This window comes from Pelodiscus sinensis, chromosome 22, assembly GCF_049634645.1.
Source record: "Pelodiscus sinensis isolate JC-2024 chromosome 22, ASM4963464v1, whole genome shotgun sequence".
Taxonomy (NCBI): Eukaryota; Metazoa; Chordata; order Testudines; family Trionychidae; genus Pelodiscus; species Pelodiscus sinensis.
In genome coordinates this window covers 10,419,774-10,438,686 of record NC_134732.1, presented here as the reverse complement: position 1 = coordinate 10,438,686, position 18,913 = coordinate 10,419,774, and the positions used below count along the sequence as shown (strand labels likewise).

The 18,913-nt window shown below is 47.5% G+C and overlaps 1 protein-coding gene across 5 annotated transcripts in view; it reads left to right on the top strand.

Annotated features, from left to right (window-relative positions):
* Positions 1-18,091, top strand: part of SLC25A25 (solute carrier family 25 member 25) — a 46,957-nt gene extending 28,866 nt beyond the window's left edge. For 4 of the 5 annotated variants that reach the window (XM_006136323.4, XM_075905721.1, XM_075905720.1 and 1 more), the window contains exons 2-10: positions 9,325-9,451; positions 9,558-9,645; positions 10,732-10,843; positions 12,056-12,214; positions 13,041-13,193; positions 13,620-13,727; positions 14,034-14,201; positions 15,078-15,228; positions 15,654-18,091. In XM_006136323.4, coding sequence (XP_006136385.2) covers positions 9,325-9,451; positions 9,558-9,645; positions 10,732-10,843; positions 12,056-12,214; positions 13,041-13,193; positions 13,620-13,727; positions 14,034-14,201; positions 15,078-15,228; positions 15,654-15,838 — 1,251 coding nt within the window. In that variant the 3' untranslated portion in view covers positions 15,839-18,091. Of the gene's footprint in view, positions 1-5,087; positions 5,479-9,324; positions 9,452-9,557; positions 9,646-10,731; positions 10,844-12,055; positions 12,215-13,040; positions 13,194-13,619; positions 13,728-14,033; positions 14,202-15,077; positions 15,229-15,653 lie in introns of those variants that run through there. The other variant, XM_006136327.4, reaches the window with a different exon arrangement.
* Positions 18,092-18,913: the final 822 nt, after the last annotated feature.

The window sequence follows — 18,913 nt, the reverse complement described above, 5'->3', positions numbered from 1 at the left end:
GTAGATAGGCAACATGAATTTCTTGAGTAAGAAAGCCTTATGGCTAAAATGGCCATCGGCACTTTCTTGGGCAAGAGTGTGTCCACACTGCCATAGATGCTCTTGTGCAAAAGCACAGCTCGCACATGGAAGAGTGGGTGTGTTCTTGCACAAGAACGCTTGCGCAAGAAACAACCAGTGTAGACATAGCCTAAGAGTTTCCTCACATGAGCAAAATGAATTTTGTGTAGTGCACCAGTATTGAGTTCATGTGGCTTGTTTGGATGTGCCACCCAAGTTATTAATAAATATTTTAAAACCTCTACCTTTTCCCTCTGCTGCCATGTCAGCTCCCCTGGTGCCTGCTCCCCCCCCCCCCCCCCCACTCCTCACGCTCCTCTGTTGTCCTGGCTCCTGCTCTTCTCACTGTCCTCAGCCCTCGTGCAACCTGCCCCCCTCCACCAGCCCTTCTCTCCCCCCTGTGCCCACTTCTCCAGTAGCCCCACTCTGATCATGTGAGCTACCCCTCCTCATCCCCTCTTCTAACACCTCCCTCTACACACCTGCCCTGCCTCTCTCCTCTGATGCTGGTCCCTCCACTGCAGGTGTCTGCCCTTCTGCTTCACCCCCAGAATCCCCTGACACCTGCACCTTCCCTTAACCCTGCACCCTCCTGGTGCCTCCCCCTTCCCTCACTTCCCCTGCCCCCTTTGCTCCATTTTTCCCTGATGCCCACCCCTCACCACCCTCTGCCCCCATTCCCCTCAGGCCCATGTGCCCTCTCACATGACTTGCTCCATCCCAGCCTTCCTCATGCCCACCCCTTCTTTCAAGTCTTCTCCCAGCACCTCCCCTCACCCTTCTATCCCCCAATACCCTTACCTTCTCCCCTCCCAGCATCACCCTGTCCCCCTCCCACTGACACCTCCCCTCCTGCCCTTTTCCTCATTGTCTGCGCTTGGCCACCTGCCATTTGTCTCTCCTCCACCCTGTCCCTTTGGTGCCTTCCCCTCCCCCTCCGCACAAGCACCTTCCTCTCCCAGCCCTTCCCTTCCCTCCCCCGTACCTTCTGCCTTCCACTTTGTGCTGTGTCCCCGGACTCCAAACCCGCAACTCAGCCGTGCGGCGCAACGCAGCGCCCAGCAGGTTTAAAATCCCAGGCCGTGATGTTACGTTACATCACGTCAGGGCGTCTCCCCACCCACTGGTTTGAGCGTGCTGCGCAGGGCAGCAGCAGCCAGCGAGAGGGAGCTCAAGGAAGGTTGGGGATGGGGGAGAGACGCTCTGGGGCAGGGGTGGGAGGACATGCGCGGGTGGGTCAGGACTCGCTCCAGCTCCAGCTGTTGCTGGAGCGTGGGCACCAAGAGGCCACACAGCTTGCCGCCTATGCCTCTGCTGGCTAGCCGGCTCTCTCTCTCTCTCTCTCATTTTCAGAGGGGGCGGGGGAGCGCCAATTGGGAAACACTGTTCTATACCAACTGGAGAGAGCTCTCCTGTCAGCATAATTGCTCTCTCTCCATGAGAGGCAGTAGCTATGTTGGCAGGAGTCTCAGCCAATGCAGCTCTGTCCACACTGCTGCTTAGGTCAGTGTAACTTGCATTGTTCAGGGGGTGGCTTTTTCACGCCTCTGAGCAACGTAAGTTATATCAACATAAGCAGTAGTGTAGATGTGCCGTTAGTACTTGAGGCTTTTTTTTAAGTAGCTAAATTAAAAAAACAAAAACCAACCAACCAACCAAAGCCGCCTCCCACATCTTGAGCCTCTGTCTTTGTGCAGCTGCCTCATGTCTCTGGGCAGATATCATACATACATTCTAATTTGGTAAAAATTCAACCATGGTCTGACTGAGGGCATAAAAATGGAGGTGATGCAAATACACAGAATATAGAGCCAGAGGGTATGTCTATATTGCAATAAAATAACCATAATATGAATGCAGTTCGCCCAGGTCAGCTGGCTTGGGCTGTAGTGCTAAAAATTAGTGTGTAGATGTTTGGGGTGGAGCTTAGGCTCTGAAACCTGGAAAGTGGGGAGGGTCTCAGGCAATGCTCCCTCTAATTTCTTCCATCCATGCATGTGGGTTTTTTTCATCTATGTGCGGAATAAATTTTTGTATTGTCCACTGAGATGTGTGAATTTAGAAACAAAACCTATCTGTGGGTGCTCTGCTAATCATCTGGCAGCATTTGAATCTCTCCTGAGTGGCCCCACAAGCACACAGCTTACAGGTAACACTGGTCTCGGGGCCCAGGTTCCAGGCCATGCTTAAACATCTACATAGAAACCAGAGGAATCTGGCAACCCTGTGTGTGGGGACCTGTAAACAAAATGCCTCATGGGCCATACATAGAAACCTGATGGGCCAGGTGTGGCTTATGAATTGCCTACAGGTGGGCTAACTGCTATTTTAAGAATGGATTGTACAGTAAGCTTTCAGTTGTTAGATAAGTTAGGGCCAGTCCTTTGTATCTGAAGAGAGCTGGATGTCATCAGTGCTCTTTCCAGGGCTGGTCTCAGTAGGAGATAGTTGAGTCGTTGCTGCTTAGCCTCTCCCATTGCTGGTGTATGGGGAGTGGGCTGCATCCCCTGTCGCACTACTGCAGTTTCCAAAAGGCCCTCGTTATATTTGGCTTCATTGTTTAAAGGAAGTAGAAATCAATTCTGTCCTTCTAACCGTACCCCTGGCCTCTGATGACTTAGAGTAACTTTGCTTTGACACTTCTAGCCTTCCAGCTTCTTGAAACAGAATGTGGACACTTGATTTCTGCAAACTCTCTTGCTTTGCCTTTATCTCTGTAAGTGAAGTTGCTGGTGTGAACTCAAGTTGTACTCTATCTCCTCTTCTTAGCTAATGTGCTGTAACTAATATGTTGCTTTAAAATGGCTTTCTTGGACTCCCTTCCGCTTTTCTCTACTTTTGACGTAGGATGGTGGGCGTTTCTTCCCTAAAATGCGAGTTTTATTCATTGTCTCCTGCTGCCAAGTGTGGGTGGATTTCATGGGGAAAAGCTGCATCGAGCTGTCATAGCAACTGTGGTGTCAAGTGGCTGTAAGAAAGAATGACGTGTGGTGGGGGCTTCTCGGTCACTATGTAGTGGAGTAGGTCTCCAATGGGGAAAGCTAGTTCAGTCAGCCTGTAGGAAGGATTTGACTTTGATTCTGTGTTCAGGCTCATGGTTATGGCAAAGATTGCTCTTGGGGCAAGCGTAGGAAAGGAGGGGTGCACTGATGGCTTATAAATCACACAAGCTGCTGCAGCTGATCTCTAAGAGGATCTGGATTCAGTGAGAGGATCCTGTTCTGTTTACAGATAGACGTCAGAAGGGAATAAGTTAAGCCTGGTTAGGTAATATGAAATACAGGGGCTCGGTGGCTGAGATTCCTGGGGGAGGAGTTCAGAAGGCTGTAGGAGGGCCAAAATTTTGGCTGCTGAAGTTGGGGAGAATACTAAATGACTTGTTCTTGTAAATTCCTCAGATTAAAGCCCAAGGCCAAATAATTCCAGTCCATGTAGCTGGCTTGCTACTCCATGATCAACTTGTAAAGATGCATTTTAAAAGTACACCTAAATTAACAGATTACTATGGAAAGTCCTTTTTTGGACAGTAGGAGGAGGGGGAGATTTCAAATTGTTTTTGGCATACAGTTTGCCTGGTCAGTGTGGACAAAGTATAGTAACTTGCAAACTATTACTCAAGCAAGATAAAATATTTGCTAAACCAGTTTAAATTAGTCCAGCAAATAAACTTTCTGCTAGGACATATAGTGCTTTGGGAACCTGGAAGCTGAATGATAATTTTTGCATCCATAGCTCATTTCTATGGCAGATTTTAGGGTCACACGTTGACTTTAACTTCCTATTAAAGTAAACTATATTCTGGTAATGCAGAGGATTAGGTGAAACAATAGCCTCATAACTGATTACAGATTATTCAGCCTGGTGCATGTGTGGCATTTGTTTTTGCTTTTGCTCTATTACTGCAATGCCAGGGAATATTTAGTGCCCACATACCAAAGTGGTCAGTGTTTAGAAGCTGGTAGTCATCTGTGCTCTGTAAAGGATGTGTCTGAATCCTCACCATCCCCTCCCCTTTGTTAACTTGACCAGCTCTAGGATGCTCCATGCACCAGTGATGGAAGCATTAAGTGGCTTCATGATAGATGGGAGAACTAGAGACAAATGCTGTGTCCACCCAGACCATTTTACTGTGTAAGCTGTAACTGGGCAAAATGTTTTTTTTCATGTTTTCCCACCTGTAATTACCCACTTCTTACCTAAGCATGTGAGCTTACATCCACTGATCCATATATGATTAGTTAGATTTTTATTTTGTCTAAAATTAAGATATGGAAGTTTTCCACAACTGAGTCTGATGTGTGTATTCCGCCTTAACCTGAAGCCTGCTTTTTGGCTGGTTTCCTAGGTCTTTCACGGCAGTATGTCTTCTCCAGATGTGTCTTCCCCACTTTTTTCAATGTCTCTGAAAATAGGACTGCAGTGTTAGTCCATTTGAACATACAGAGATACTCCCTCCTGGCTGACATTACCAGGCACTAATTATATTTCTCAAGATTGTTCATAACCATAGCGCTAATTATCCTCTTGTTATGCTAAAGCCAGCCTTAAACATGGGCCTTTTGGGGTCTTGTAGCTGGAGTTCTTGAATGTGGCCAATGGGCATATGGAAAGTTCTGTGTCTTGTGCATCTTTTAGACTTTAGAGGAAGTAAGAAAAATGATCGGAATATTGGGGGAAATCCGGTCTCTTGAATCCTCGCATTAGTGTCCATGCAGTTGACCAAAAGCGGCAGTCAGAATTGGATGCCAGTGTGCTGGGAGGAGAATATTCCTGTCCCAAAGAATCTAATCAAGTCTAAAGCAAAGAGCATCCAGCAGCACTATACATAGGGAATGCAGAAAAGCCTCTCCTGGATATTCTTGCAGCTCGTCTTCCCACTGAGAAATGTATTGAAGACTCTTCTAGCTTCCGTTCTTTGGGGACTGCCCTGTCTGCTTCCCGGCGGGGGAGGGAGGGGGCGGGGCAGGGAAGAGTTAATTATACCGGGCTGAGTGACGTGGGGCCTCCTGGGCTGTATAGAGAGCCTGGAGTTGAGCAATTGGAGGCAGATCACACGCCCAGTCTGGGAGGCATTGCACAAGAAGGGCAGGGCTTGAACAGCCAATGGCAGCGGGGCCGGGACAGCTCATATTCGCGTGTCATGAGACTTGCCGGCGTTTCCTTTCCCTCGGGCACTGAAAGGCTCTAGAGTAGGTCGCGCCCGCCCGTCCCTGCCTTGATTGCCGAGTGGGTCCGTGCCTGAGCTGCTGGGGCGGAAACATGCTCTGCCTGTGTCTGTACGTGCCGGTGTTCGGGGAGTCCCAGACGGAGTTCCAATACTTTGAGTCAAAGGGGCTCCCTGCCCAGCTCAAATCTATCTTCCGCCTGAGCCTCTTCATTCCTTCCCAGGAATTCTCTACCTACCGCCAGTGGAAGCAGGTATGGCTCCGGAGTAGGGTGGCAGGAGGAGATGGGGTGCCGCGGGGAATAAGTGGTGTGTCCAGAGCTTCTGGGCCGGCTGGCTTGGCTACTGATGGGAAGCAAGCTTGGTGGGGGTCTCTGCTGCTCATACCTACAGCCCCTTTGTAGGGCTGTGGACAGCAGCTATAAGGCACTGTTTTTCTGTGCTACCTCCTTCCCTCCTCTTCAAGGGGAGTCTCCTGTGTATGCGGACAGTTGGGACTGGGAGCCAAAAATCCTTTTCCTGCAGAGGCTGTTTTAGGCAGTTTCCCCTCATATTTTATCCTTGCTGAATTTAGGAGGTCCTGATTAACTGCATGAGATCCTAGTAGGTTTGGGGTCGGGGAAGGGTCTCCATTCTTAACTTTGCCTTACTGCTCTTAGACAATCTGTGTAGGAGTGTGGTGGTAGCCCTGTCCTTATCACTACTTGTCCTCCATCTCTCTTTGTGTACTAACATCCAGCAGCTTGTACATTCAGGGTTCAGCCTTTAAAGTAGACACAAGATTTTTCTCACCGTAGGTGCTGCTGGACACAAGTTGAGTACTGTTAAGCGGCAAGTGTAGACTAACACAAACTGTGTTCACTATGGCTTCAGCAGCCATGTTTAAACCCTGCATGGATGAGTTCATAGTGTAGGCAAGACTGTAGCATAACTTTACTTGTCTCATGTAAAGCCTAGTGCTACAGAAGGGCAATTTACTGAAATTGCATGCTCACCCTTTCTCCCCTGAAGTCCCTTCTGTTCCAGCATGCTGCTGCTGGCACTAGTTGCATGTCAGATGACTATGCTGCTAAGGGCACTGGTAACTGGTTATGTCTCCAAGGAGATTGTGTGCATGTCAGATTTGTGCATAAGAACTGAGAAGGGGCAGGGGAGCAGTATGCTGGAGAAGCACGTTATGCTGGGGATCATGGAAAATGCTAGCTTAAGGTATACCTAAAGTTGCAAACACAGCTGTGCTAATGTTGCGTTCCACTCCCCGAATACAAAATACAAATCACTGCAGTTATTCCTGTTTGCTTCTGAAGGTGGATGCAGGTATGGGTGCTTACTCATATTCCTGAAGAAAATGCTGAAGCTCTAACTTGCACACCCTTTGCTAGGATGGCTAGCTAACAAGCGTGGAAAAACTGGGACACACTTTTTTTTGGGGGGGGGAGAAAAGGGGAGGATAATTGTGTGAGCGTGCATATCTGACAAAAGCCCCTAATATGGGGCTGGTTTTGATAATACTGGAACAGCTGGTTGCCCCACGCCCTGCACAAGTAGGAAAGAATCCCAGAGCTGTCCTTGATGTAAGACCCGTGCTGTGACTTGGGAAACAGTTGGCATTCTTCATTGCTTAGGGAAGCTTGGGGTAATTAACTTGGCAAGCCTGGTCAGGTAGATACCGCCTAGCTATGATTAGTCCTGTTATCTCCATCTCCTGTGTGATAGCATCATAGGAAGAAGGGAGCCTTTAAGCTCTCCTAAGTGTTTTATGGAGACTGTCAATCTGGATGGCTATGAACTGGACAGGGATTATCTGCTAGAGGGAAGCCTAGATCAGCTATTTGACACTGATCTGCTGACAGGCCCGAGGTGTTTGTCTATCTTTAGCCTACAAGCTGAATATGGGGCCCATCTGTATCTTTTACAACAGTCATATGACTGTCTGCACACTAGGAACATGGTGGACATATCTCTAAGGTCACTGTGGTTCAGGTTAGCATTTTATTAAGACTCTCAGAAATGATAAGAATGATTCTAGTTTGCCCAGGAACTAAAATTGACCAGTTGGAATGTTTGTCCAACTTTAACCTTAAATGTAGTTACATACTAGGGATGTTATATTTAGATTAATTGGGTAATTGAATAGTCGATGCAGTTTGCATCAACTAGTCGATAAGGGCGCTTCTGACTTAAGTGTAGCTACACTTCAAAGGTGAAAGCCCTGCGGGGAGCATGGGACCAGAAGGGGATTCAGGCAGTGCCCTGCTGGCCCTGTGCTCCCCGCAGCGTTTCAAAGTGGCATGGAGCCTGGGGGGAGAAGAGGGGATACTTCAAAGCGGCAGCACCACTTGTAGCCTGGGGCCAGACCCCAGGCTCCACATGGCACTGCTGCTTTGAAAAGCTGCGTGGAGCCTGGGGTCAGCTGGGATGTCCCCAGACTGCACATGGCATTTCAAAGCAGCAGTGTCACGTGCAGCCTGCGATCGGCTGGGGACTTCCCCACTGACCCCGGGCTCCAAGCACCCCCTCTTCTCCCCACTCACCCTTGCTGCCTCTTTCTGATAGAGGCAGCAAGGGTGCGGAAGCATGTTGACTAGTGTGTCAACTATCTGATAAACGTTTAGAACATAAGAATGGCCGTACTGGGTCAGACCAAAGGTCCATCTAGCCCAGTAGCCTGTCTTCCAACAGTGGCCAGTGCCAGGTGCCCCACAGGGGATGGACTGAAGACAATGATCAAGTGATTTGTCTTGTGCCATCTATCTCCAGCCTCTGGCAAGCTTATCGTATAGTTGACTAGACATTCACATCCCTATTACACCATTTAAAACTAAATCTTATACAGTGTGTATCTTGATTTACAAGCATCTGAATGGGGCTATCTTCCAGCCTAAGAAATATTGGAATAAACTTAGCTTAACATGTTGCCTCGAAATACTTTAGTTGTGAACCTGCCATAGAAATCAACGAGTTCAGTATTAGTAAGTATAGGACTTGTTAAAGCCCAAAACTGAGTTATATTATAATAGCCACCTGCTTTTTGCAGAGAGAGTAACTAGCATTCTAATCCAAAAGGGAGGTGAAGTAGAGAACATGACTGCTCTCTGTGCCTTGGGGTTGGTTCCTGTAGACTGCAAGGAGCAGAGCAGGAACCAACCGATCAAAATCCTTGCTCTGTGCAGGTTGGCTCTCCCTTGCCTGGTTAACAAGCATCTGTGTGCCCACACGCTATTTCCTCATAGTGGAATGAGTTGAGGGGTGAGAGCACTGTATGCCAAAGTTCCCTGTCTTTCTCCAGTTGCGTGGGCTAGAGTCCCATCTTGATGTAAGTGCTCTCCTATAAGAAACCTTTGCTGTTCAGTCTGCATCTCCCAGGACCTTGCTCATTTCAGATCTACACAGGCGTGTAGCTGCAGGGCAGCTGCACCAGTTCATGCTGGCATTACAGCAGCTTTTATTGTTAATACTGTCCATGGGAGGTGGACTTCAGTTTGACAACAGGCTCTGGCTGGCTAGTGATGGTTTTCTTTTTCATGCACTGAGAAGAGGAAAAAATCTCTGCTTTAATTAAAAGCTTGGATTACAAGGGAGGGGAAATCTGATTTATTTAGACTCTGATGTAAACCTCTGGCAGTTCTAGTATTTAGACTCTGATGTAAACCTCTGGCAGTTCTAGTACCTATGTTTGAATCTGGACAATCTAGTACCTATGAGGCACTGGACAATGCTACTCTATGGCATAAGGATTGTATATGACTACAGGTCTGACACTTAACTAGCCAAGTATCAGTTGCACAAGTATGAGTAATCTGGTCTGTGTGACTGACTTGTGAAGACATGCCTGCATCAGTTTGGCATCTTCTCCCTCTATTGCTACACACAAGCACACGTTTGGGTGATGGGTACAGTTCTGTGACCACCTGAGCCAGGTGTGGTGGGGTGGGGGAGCTTTTCTTGGTGTTGCAGGCGCATCCTACTGTCTGTCTAGCTAACTTATTTAGTGTTACATGGCAGGCGGGAGGAGGAGAGGGGTGGTGGTAAAGAAGGAAGATGAAGGTATCTGAATGAGCTGCAAGGACTAAGATTTTGTCTGTCTGTCTTCAAAACAGAAAATTGTGAAAGCTGGAGACAAGGACCTGGATGGGCAGCTGGACTTTGAGGAGTTTGTTCACTATCTGCAAGATCATGAGAAAAAACTGAGGCTAGTCTTCAAGAGCTTGGATAAAAAGAATGATGGTAAGGCTCTTTCTGATAGTCATAGACTATCACTGGCCTCTGCAGGCCAACTTGACAGCCACTTTGGGTACATGGTCTCTGGGCTTACTGGCCTCTATCTTTGCAGGCCGTATCGATGCCCAGGAAATCATGCAATCCCTCCGGGACCTGGGAGTCAAGATTTCTGAACAGCAAGCTGAGAAAATCCTCAAGAGGTGAGTTTTCAGCTGGCTCTTGTGCCTCATCTGAGAAGAAATGTAAAGAGTGACCATTCCTCCCCTTTCCTCCCTCTACACTTCCTAATCACTGCAGTCTCCCTCCTCCAACCTCTTGCCTCTCATTTCATTTCTGATCATCTGTGTATTGAAAACTATAATGTGCTATGAAGGCCAGAGAAGCCGCCCATCTGCTCAGTATACTTGAATCAAACTGGAGGCGTGGGAGGCAATAAAGAGCAAGATCACTGGCCAAATAGAATGCATAAGAACAGTGACTTGTGATGCTAGGTCAGATCCCTGGGTTATAAGGATGGTATTCTGTTTCCAGCATGAGTACCATCTGAGCTTTAGGGGAGGTGGGAATTCAGTCTGTGAACAATCCTCTTCTAAGTTTTTGGAGTTGAGTTACCACTTCCACAGAATGAATGGAGAAAAATGCTTGTAGCCCCTGACCCCAAGATCTTGCCATTTCGGATCCTTTGCAAGCCTTTTTGTGGAGAGGGGCATGCACTTAATCATACTTGTAACAGCTTGCTGCTGTGGAGAGACTGTTTACTTACTATACTGAAATGCTTTGTACTTTGCCTGTGCCACTAACACGGTAACAATCTCTTATTTGTCCTGTTTTTTCTCTTTCCTTTGCCATCCTCCCCTCTGTCTGTTTGCCTGTCTGTCAGAATAAGGACAGGCCATTTCTGGGGTCCTGTCACCTAGTAAGTACCAGTGTAATCTAGTCTCTGCCAGTTCTTTACCTTCTCTACAGTGCCGGATGATGATGATCATCATCATCTTTTGTTCTAACCATGGTGGGAGGGGGCCCCATAAATCCTTTTGTGTGACTAATGGGGAGGGAGGAAATGTGGTATACTTTCCCCATTCTCTGCATGGCTTGGAAGGAGAGGATTCCCTAGCAGTGTCTTGTACCTTTCAGTCCTTTTAACACTGCCTACTAGTTGCTCTGTGAAGGCTTCTATTTTGGGGTGAGGTCCCTGAATAATCAAGGGGTGTGTGAGGAGGTGTTCCTCCCTCAGTAGAGCCAAGCGTCCATCTCCTGTTCATTTGTTTGTAATACACTTTTTGCAGCATGGATAAAAATGGAACTATGACAATTGACTGGAACGAGTGGCGAGACTATCACCTGCTGCATCCAGTGGAGAACATTCCTGAGATCATCCTGTACTGGAAGCACTCCACGGTAAAAGAGAGAAAAATTCCTCTTCCAAAGCAGGCCCGATCCTTCCCCAATTTCTTTGTAAAAGTGCCCTCCACAGCAGCACTTACCAAGCCTCCATCATTCTCTTCTTGGTTCAGTAGCTGCCTTCCAGTTCTAGAAGCCTACCAACTTTCTGGTTCTCATTACCTCTTTTTAATCCACCCGTGGCTTGGTTTCTGAAGTCCTTGGTGGGAGGTGACCGCTGGACCTTTTGAGGGAGGGGAGAGCAAGTGAGAAGATTGACTTGTATCACAACTCTGGGAGCTCAGACAAGTTCCTGCTAGTTCAGAACCTGAAATTGATCTGACAAGCACCAGTCCTTCCTTGTTATTTATTCAGTGCTTTATATACTGTGTAGTGAGAGCAGGCTGGCTGAGTGCCAGAAAGTTCCAAAAGCTTCAGCTCTTATTCCACACCCCACTGCCCTGGGTTAGTCACTTGATCATTAATGTTAGACCTTCTGTATTGGGTTGGCAAGTTCCCAGCCTCCTCAACGGGAGTTGTGAAAATGTGAAGAGTCCTCATGTTCTATCAAATCATGAATGGTGTGGAGGAAGAATCATTTACCTCTCGTGTAACCCATAGTTCGGGTATCTTAACTGATGACCATAATAGGCAACAAACTTAAAACAATCCAAAGGAAAACCTGCTTAATGCAATCAACCTGTGAAAGTTGTCACCATGGGAAAGCTAGAAGGTGAAGTGAGTTTAAAAAAGAATTGTATAAGTACATGAAGGAAGGGCTGTCAAGGGCTGTTAGCCAGGATGGCTAGCAATCCCATGCTCTGAGTGTTCTTAAACCTCCAAATACCAGAAGTTGGGAGTAGTCTACAGGAGGCAGATCATTGAAATTGCCCTGTTTGTTCATTCTCTCTGCCGCATCTGGCACCAACCCGTCAGACAGGATCCTATCAGACTGGCTTGACCCAGTATGGCTCTTGTTACGTGGTGGTGATTTGCATGTTCTCTGGCACTGATAGTTCCTTTACTGTTTATGGTCAAACACATCAACTACAATTTGCAAACGAACTGGGAACTTGAGTACTAAGCTCATGTATAGTGCGTGATGGCTCTTTGAGTACTCAGGCTATGGGAAGTTGTAGGTGAGAGACAGTGGACTCTCTGGGGATGAGACAGAAGCTGCCTGCCTAACACTATCCTTCCCAGCACTTCTCACTTCTCCTTTCTTTGCAGATCTTTGATGTGGGAGAGAATCTGACAGTCCCAGATGAGTTCACAGTGGAAGAGAGGCAGACAGGCATGTGGTGGAGACATTTGGTTGCAGGTGGAGGTGCAGGTGCTGTGTCCAGAACCTGCACAGCCCCATTGGACCGTCTGAAGGTGCTCATGCAGGTAGGGCAAAAAATGGAGACCACTTTTTTTTAATCAGGGTGCATGTGCTGCTTCGCTGAGTGTACCAGTCCAATTCAGTGGATCCTAGCCACAGATCTGAAACTATCAGTTCAGGAAAGTGACAGATTCTGGTTGTACTCAGTCTCATTACTTCCACACTGGTGTGCAGCAGCCTTTTGGTCTGTACCAAATATTCCTTCTAGCCATGTAAAAGCCATTCCTGATCTGTTAGTTGTCACAATGATATGAAAATTTCAGGAGCAAAGCAGATGAAGCAGTCACTGGTCCTAGCTAGATCACCTTGTACCTTACAGCCTTGGGCAAATCTTACTTCCTTGGAACATGTTTAAGAGGAGACACTGGTTTGAGAGCTGCCCTCGGAAGTGGCTGAGTTGACTTGTTGGCAGGGCTGCTGGCTCTAGGTTCACAGGGCAGAGATAAGTGTAGCTGATGTTAGAAAGCAGAGTTACGTAGCAGGGATTTTGGACTTTGCTTAGGGAGGCTCAGCAGTGACTGTCCCAGTCTTTCATCTGAGAACTATCTTCTCCCTGTATCAGAGCCCATGGTGGGTAGTCCGTACAAGAATGTTTCCCTTCCCTTCCTGTTGTGATGGGCCAGGGCTCAGGTTGATGAATCAGTTAACTGATCTCAGACTTACAACCCCCAAATGCCTATTTTTCCCCCAAAATGTTACCTGGGAAGGGTTAAAACTTCCTGAAATCTCTAGGTAGATAAGAAATGCCATTTCTCCCAGGATTACGGAGGCATGGGAGCTGTGCCATCAGAACCAGAACCAATCCTAGTTCTCCCACTTCCTCCCTTCCAGGTCCATGCCTCCCGGAGTAACAATATGTGCATTGTTGGTGGCTTTACCCATATGATCAGAGAGGGCGGGCCCAAGTCGCTGTGGCGGGGGAATGGCATCAATGTCTTGAAGATTGCGCCAGAGTCTGCAATCAAGTTCATGGCTTACGAGCAGGTAAGAGCTGGGTCATATTGAAACTGGGCTCCCAGGCCGAGTGGGGATTGGAGGAATCTTTTCATGTGAGTGATTGCCCAAACTGGAGCCATGTGACCCACCAGTCATAGTATGGTGCCTCTAGGCAGATGGAGCATGAACTCTCTGCCTGGGCATGCAAACTGTCCTCTCCAGTGGTGGGAATGGTGCTTTCACACCTCTACCCCAAGGCATAACTGGAGAAATGGGCAGCATGAGGTCACAGTGACATGAGTTGAGTGCATAGCTGGAACAGAGATGGTGTTCATGCTTCCCTCTCCAGCCTGTGCCAGACCTAATGAGTGAAAAGGGGGGTGCCTTGCACTCCCTGCTGAGGAGCGAAGGTGATATGCAGTCCAGTCATGCTGTCAGCCCCCCTTCCATTATAATCTTTCTTTGTTTCTACAGATCAAGAGGTTAATTGGCACTGACCAGGAAATGCTGGGAATTTGTGAGCGGCTAGTGGCTGGTTCACTAGCAGGGGTCATTGCCCAAAGCAGCATCTACCCAATGGAGGTGAGGTTGGTTGCTGGCATCCTACTCTATAGCAGGCGGAGGGAATGGGGAGTCATTAAATGGAGAAATTGAGATGTGTAATGTGAACCGAATGCCCACTTTGAAAGTAATTGTGTTGCGTGTTAGAGGCAGCTTTTGTACTGGGTGTCAAAGGGCATTGTCTGTGGGATCTAGTAAAGCATAGAATGGAGGTGTTGGCACTCCCTTCGGTGACATGCTCCTTTCTCTTCGTCATGGGACTGCTGCGACTTCCTACTCCCAGTGCTGTTCTAGGCATTCACCGTGCACATGCTCTTGTGCTTTTAGGTTCTGAAGACCCGAATGGCCCTGCGGAAGACAGGACAATACTCAGGCATGCTGGACTGTGCCAAGAACATCCTCTCCAAGGAAGGAATGGCTGCCTTCTACAAAGGCTACATCCCCAACTTGCTAGGAATCATTCCGTATGCCGGTATTGACCTGGCTGTCTATGAGGTATGGCGCCTTCCTGGCTTCTGCGGGGCTGGGACATGTCACTTTCAAGATAAGCAGGGAGATGTAGTGCCTGTTGCTAATGTAGGAGCATAAAACCTTCCCAGTTAATTCTACACATGCCTCTGGAGATTCACACATGGCCCTGGGGAAAAAAATCACTCCAGCATAAGCCTTGCAACCATCTATGGCTCTGCTGTTTGGAGGAGGGAATTACAGCAGCAAAGCTGCTAGCTAGTGGCCTTCACAGATGCTACAGTGGCAGCAGCAGCAGCTGCTCAAGAAAACCTGAAAAGCTTGTCTTCTGCAGTTATTTCTAGTTGATGTTGCATGGACCTCCACATGCCTCCAACCCCAGCTTCTGTCCTCACATGGCTAGTCTCTAGTCGTGATGTTAGCTAGCGGTTATTTTAGTAACTGTGTAGCCACAACAATTTGTAATGGTTACATGGTTACTAAAATACTCCCTAGATTCCCACGCTTATCAGCTCCCTCCTACCCCCCCATGCCCTCTTCTCTGCTGCCTCTCTATCAGAGGTATCAGTGCGAGGGTGTGGGGACAAACAGTTCCCCAGGATCTGGCTTCCGCCTTCCCCCTGCCGTGCTGCCTCTGTGGGAGGCAGCACAGGGTGTAGCACGAGTGGCTCCATGGAACTAGCACGCACAGGGACACGCACTTCATGGGCACTGGCTCCCACCTCTGATACAGAGGCTGCGTGTGTGTGTGTGTGGGGGGGGGGGGGGGTTCTAGTTGTTTGGATTAACTAATAAGACAAGGCTTATTGGCTAATCATTTAAGCAATTATATGCTAACATCCCTAGTCTCTAGTTGCTCCATGCTCCCTTCTTCCCAGCTAACACCTGGTTTATTTGTTCTAGACATTAAAAAATACCTGGTTACAACGCTATGCTGTGAACAGTGCTGACCCTGGAGTGTTTGTTCTCCTGGCTTGTGGCACTATGTCCAGTACCTGTGGGCAGCTGGCCAGTTATCCCCTGGCTCTTGTGAGAACACGCATGCAGGCACAAGGTAAGGACTGAGTGTGGAACTCACTCTGTGTATCAGTGGAGGCCTAGAAGGTCTTGCAGAATCACAGCATATTTTATTTCTTCTGTACACCTGAACTCTGGGATGTTTGTTTGTCAAGGATCAAGAGTGATAGGAACTTTGTGCCATGCCTGGCACTTGGACCCAAAGCCCCAATAGCAAAGCCATTTTTTCATTCTCTTTACCTTTGTGCTCTAGTCAGCCCACGAACTGGTGTGCTGGTGAAAATGGCAGGCACTATGGCATGGCCTCATTCTGCTGCCTAATTGCACACTGTCACGTAGCTATAACATCAGTGTAGCTCAAATCTCTGCTTGTATGAGTGCAATGCAAAATTTAACACGTGCCTTTGAGACTCTTACAACATACCTTAATCTCTGCTCTGTTTCTTGTGGTTTCGGTTGTAGCTTCGGTGGAGGGAGCTCCAGAGGTGACCATGAGGGGACTCTTCAAACACATTCTAAAGACAGAAGGAGCATTTGGTCTCTATCGAGGCCTCGCCCCCAACTTCATGAAGGTGATCCCTGCCGTTAGCATCAGCTATGTGGTTTATGAGAACTTGAAGATGACCCTGGGGGTGCAGTCACGGTGACCAGGAGATGCCAAGGATTCTGAACTCTGAAATCTTGGGCTGTAATCCTGCGGTGCATAGCCATCTCTCATTCTGTGAATGTGTCGACACTAAACTGGCTAAGCAAAGCTGTGAAAATCCAGGGGTAGGGAGGATTTGGTGTCCTTTGCCATCTTGCTACTCGAGAGCTCTGCTTAAACCATCAAGTGGTCCTTCAGGCATACTGGGGATCATTTGGGAGACCAGAGATCAACTCCTGGGTGTGTCTCAAGCTATGAGTTTGAGGCCAGTTTCCAGCAGCTTCATAGAGCGGGGACCTTTCATGTAGAATCAGCTGCTGGCTTGGAGATTTGTAGTACCTTTTGACATGCTGAAGGAGCTATTTTCCATTCAGTTTAACCTCCTGCCTATTTAAAATTGTACAAACGTATTTATTATGTTTACATGTATTTCTTTGGGTAGCAAATGTTTGTTTTGCTTCCAAGACTATGACATGAAACTTTACACTGCACCAGTTTTGGGGCCTGGTAAGCAGTGATTCTTCTGTTCAGGCTGACAGTTACTTAGGCCAGCTGGGTAGAGAATAAGGATATTTATTTTTATAGGTCAGATCAAGTCTCTCCCATAAACCTGCTAACAAGATGCACTTATTAACAGAAGCAGTGGACTAGAGCCTGCACACTGCATTGCTGCATGCTAGATGGATTTGACATTCATGCCCAGCAGAGGTTTGGAAAGGGGAAGACTAGAACCCTGAATGGACTATTGCCTTCATGCGCGGCTTTACTGAATAACTGTTCTCTGCTGCTCTTGGCCATCTCTGCAGCTGTGCACCTGACGGCCTGTGCAGCACTCTGAACAGGGCTCTTCCTGGTGCCAGTGGTGGATGACTGACCCTTTCCAAACCCTGCAGCTAAGCTGTGATTTATCCCTCTCTGGATCTCTTTGTGGACTAGAGTTAGGGTTTGCATTGGATGGACATGGAATCCCCAGGCTAGGAGTAGTTCTGCTGTGGGAAGGGATGTTTGCTGACATTGGGAGAAGTTGGGTTCGTCAGGGAGTTGAAGACGATTACTTGTCATTCTCCCAGAAGGTGCTTTTTGTATGCAGAAAGGAAGGGAATGGCTTGGCTTTAAAATTTCTCTGACTGTATTACGGGCCACTTCAGTCTATATAGGATCAGGCTTCTGGGGCCCCAGAGAGCCTCATCTGACTTTTGATATGGGGCCAAATGGACCAGCATCACATTCCATGGTGTCTTACTGCTTAAATCGTATTTATTTTGTATTTATTTGAACAGAGTTATGTCAGACTATTTTTATAGACTTGTTTAAATGTTGTTCGTGTCTTTGTATTTCTCCTATTTAAAGTTCTGTATTCTTACTCATTTGCACCTTTACTATCACTCAGCTGAGCAGCAAGGGGAGACGCTAAGGTCATTAGTGTTCTCTTCCCCTAAAGTTTGAGCTGCTCTTTTTACATATGTGGGGGGCCTGTCAGTCAAGAGAAATTCCCTGTAGCAGTAAGCCATAGAAGAGGGGAGAATGGGTTAGCTAGGAAACAGTTCTCTGGGACAAGGGACACGGAATGGTGTATTGTGAGGCTTGCCTTATTCTGGAATCGCTTTGCACTGAAAGGATTTCCTGTGGATGGCTCAGGCTGGGGAAATGGAAGGCCTGTGTATGTTGATGTCTCAATGGCTAGATGAGAGCAGGTGAATTGGAATTTTTTGGGGGGAGGGAAAAAGTCTCAGGGATTTTGGAAACTGGCAATTTGTGTCTTTCTAGAAACAGGGAAGGAAACTTGCACTTGAACACAAGCTGCTGTAGTTCTGTTCGAGGGCAAGTAGGCAGACATGCTACTGAGTCCCATGCTCCTCTCTCTCACGTACGTGCACTATGGAGAAGCTTGTGTTCGGGAACGGAAAGGGCTTCATTAGGCACTCCTGGCAGCTGCTCCCAGTGATACACTTGGGTGGTAGGGAGAGCGGTCCTCAGGTTCTCTCCCTGCTCTCTGTTCTTGCCAGAGGGAAATCTAACTTCCTACCTGGATTACTGACATGATTTTTTCACTTCCCCCTTTGAGACCAACTGTAAATTCTGCAGTGGCTTCTTTGTACCAATGTGGCCTAATGGGAATGTTCCAAGTACAAAAATCAATGCAATATGTGACTGTATTTGTTGCTGTAACTGGAAATGGTCAAAATACAAATCTAACCAATGAGATTCCTTGTGATGAAGGGAAAAGTCTGCTAATAAAGGATTATTAAAGCTACTGCGTGTCTGCTTTCCTGTGAGGTGTGCGCTGCTGGTGCTGCGAGTGTCTGTGGGAACAGTTTTTCCCTAAAAGTCCTTTTCCTTCACTGAGGGTTATTGTCAGCAAAAGTGTTTGACTCCTAATGCCAGGGAAAACCTGAATAATGTCACCAGAACTAAAGGGGGTTTACTGTGGCAATGAGCAGATCAGGCATAGCCCATTTCCAAGCTATTGTCTGTTCAGTGGGTTCTTGGATCTCTTTTCTAGATAGAGAATCTGTAGTTCATTTTCTTTAGTCTGACTGCACCCTTGAAGTATCAGTCCCTGTATTTTAAAGGGCATGGTCCTGATGTGCTTTTAGTGTCCATTAACAATGAAGTGCTCTATGTGCAGCTACCTTGGGAGCCCATCCAAGTACACTAGCTGGCGCATAGCCATTTGCTTGGTAAATTTAACCACAAGGATCATTTTACACTAGTTCTCTAAGGATCACAGTGGCTTCTTATGTGCTACCTGATAGTCAAGGAATTTCGGTTCATTAGTAAAACCTGGTTAAGGTTTTACAAATGATCTGAGAGACTGCTGGAGTTGCAATCAGCTAAGGCACTTGTTACATTCCATGCATTGGCTCCCCCTACAGGCTGGTGGCAGGGTATTGTCAGTGGAGGGAGTTACTAAGTTGATGTTGAGGCATGGCACTAAGCCAGTCTTAGAGGTCTGTTTTTAATTGTAGCGCTCCTGGTCCCTGAGATCATGAGGGGCACATCTGAGAGATTTTAATCCATTTAATTCCATTTTCACTGTAGGTCATTAGAGGTTCCTAGTCTCCCTCTCCCCTAC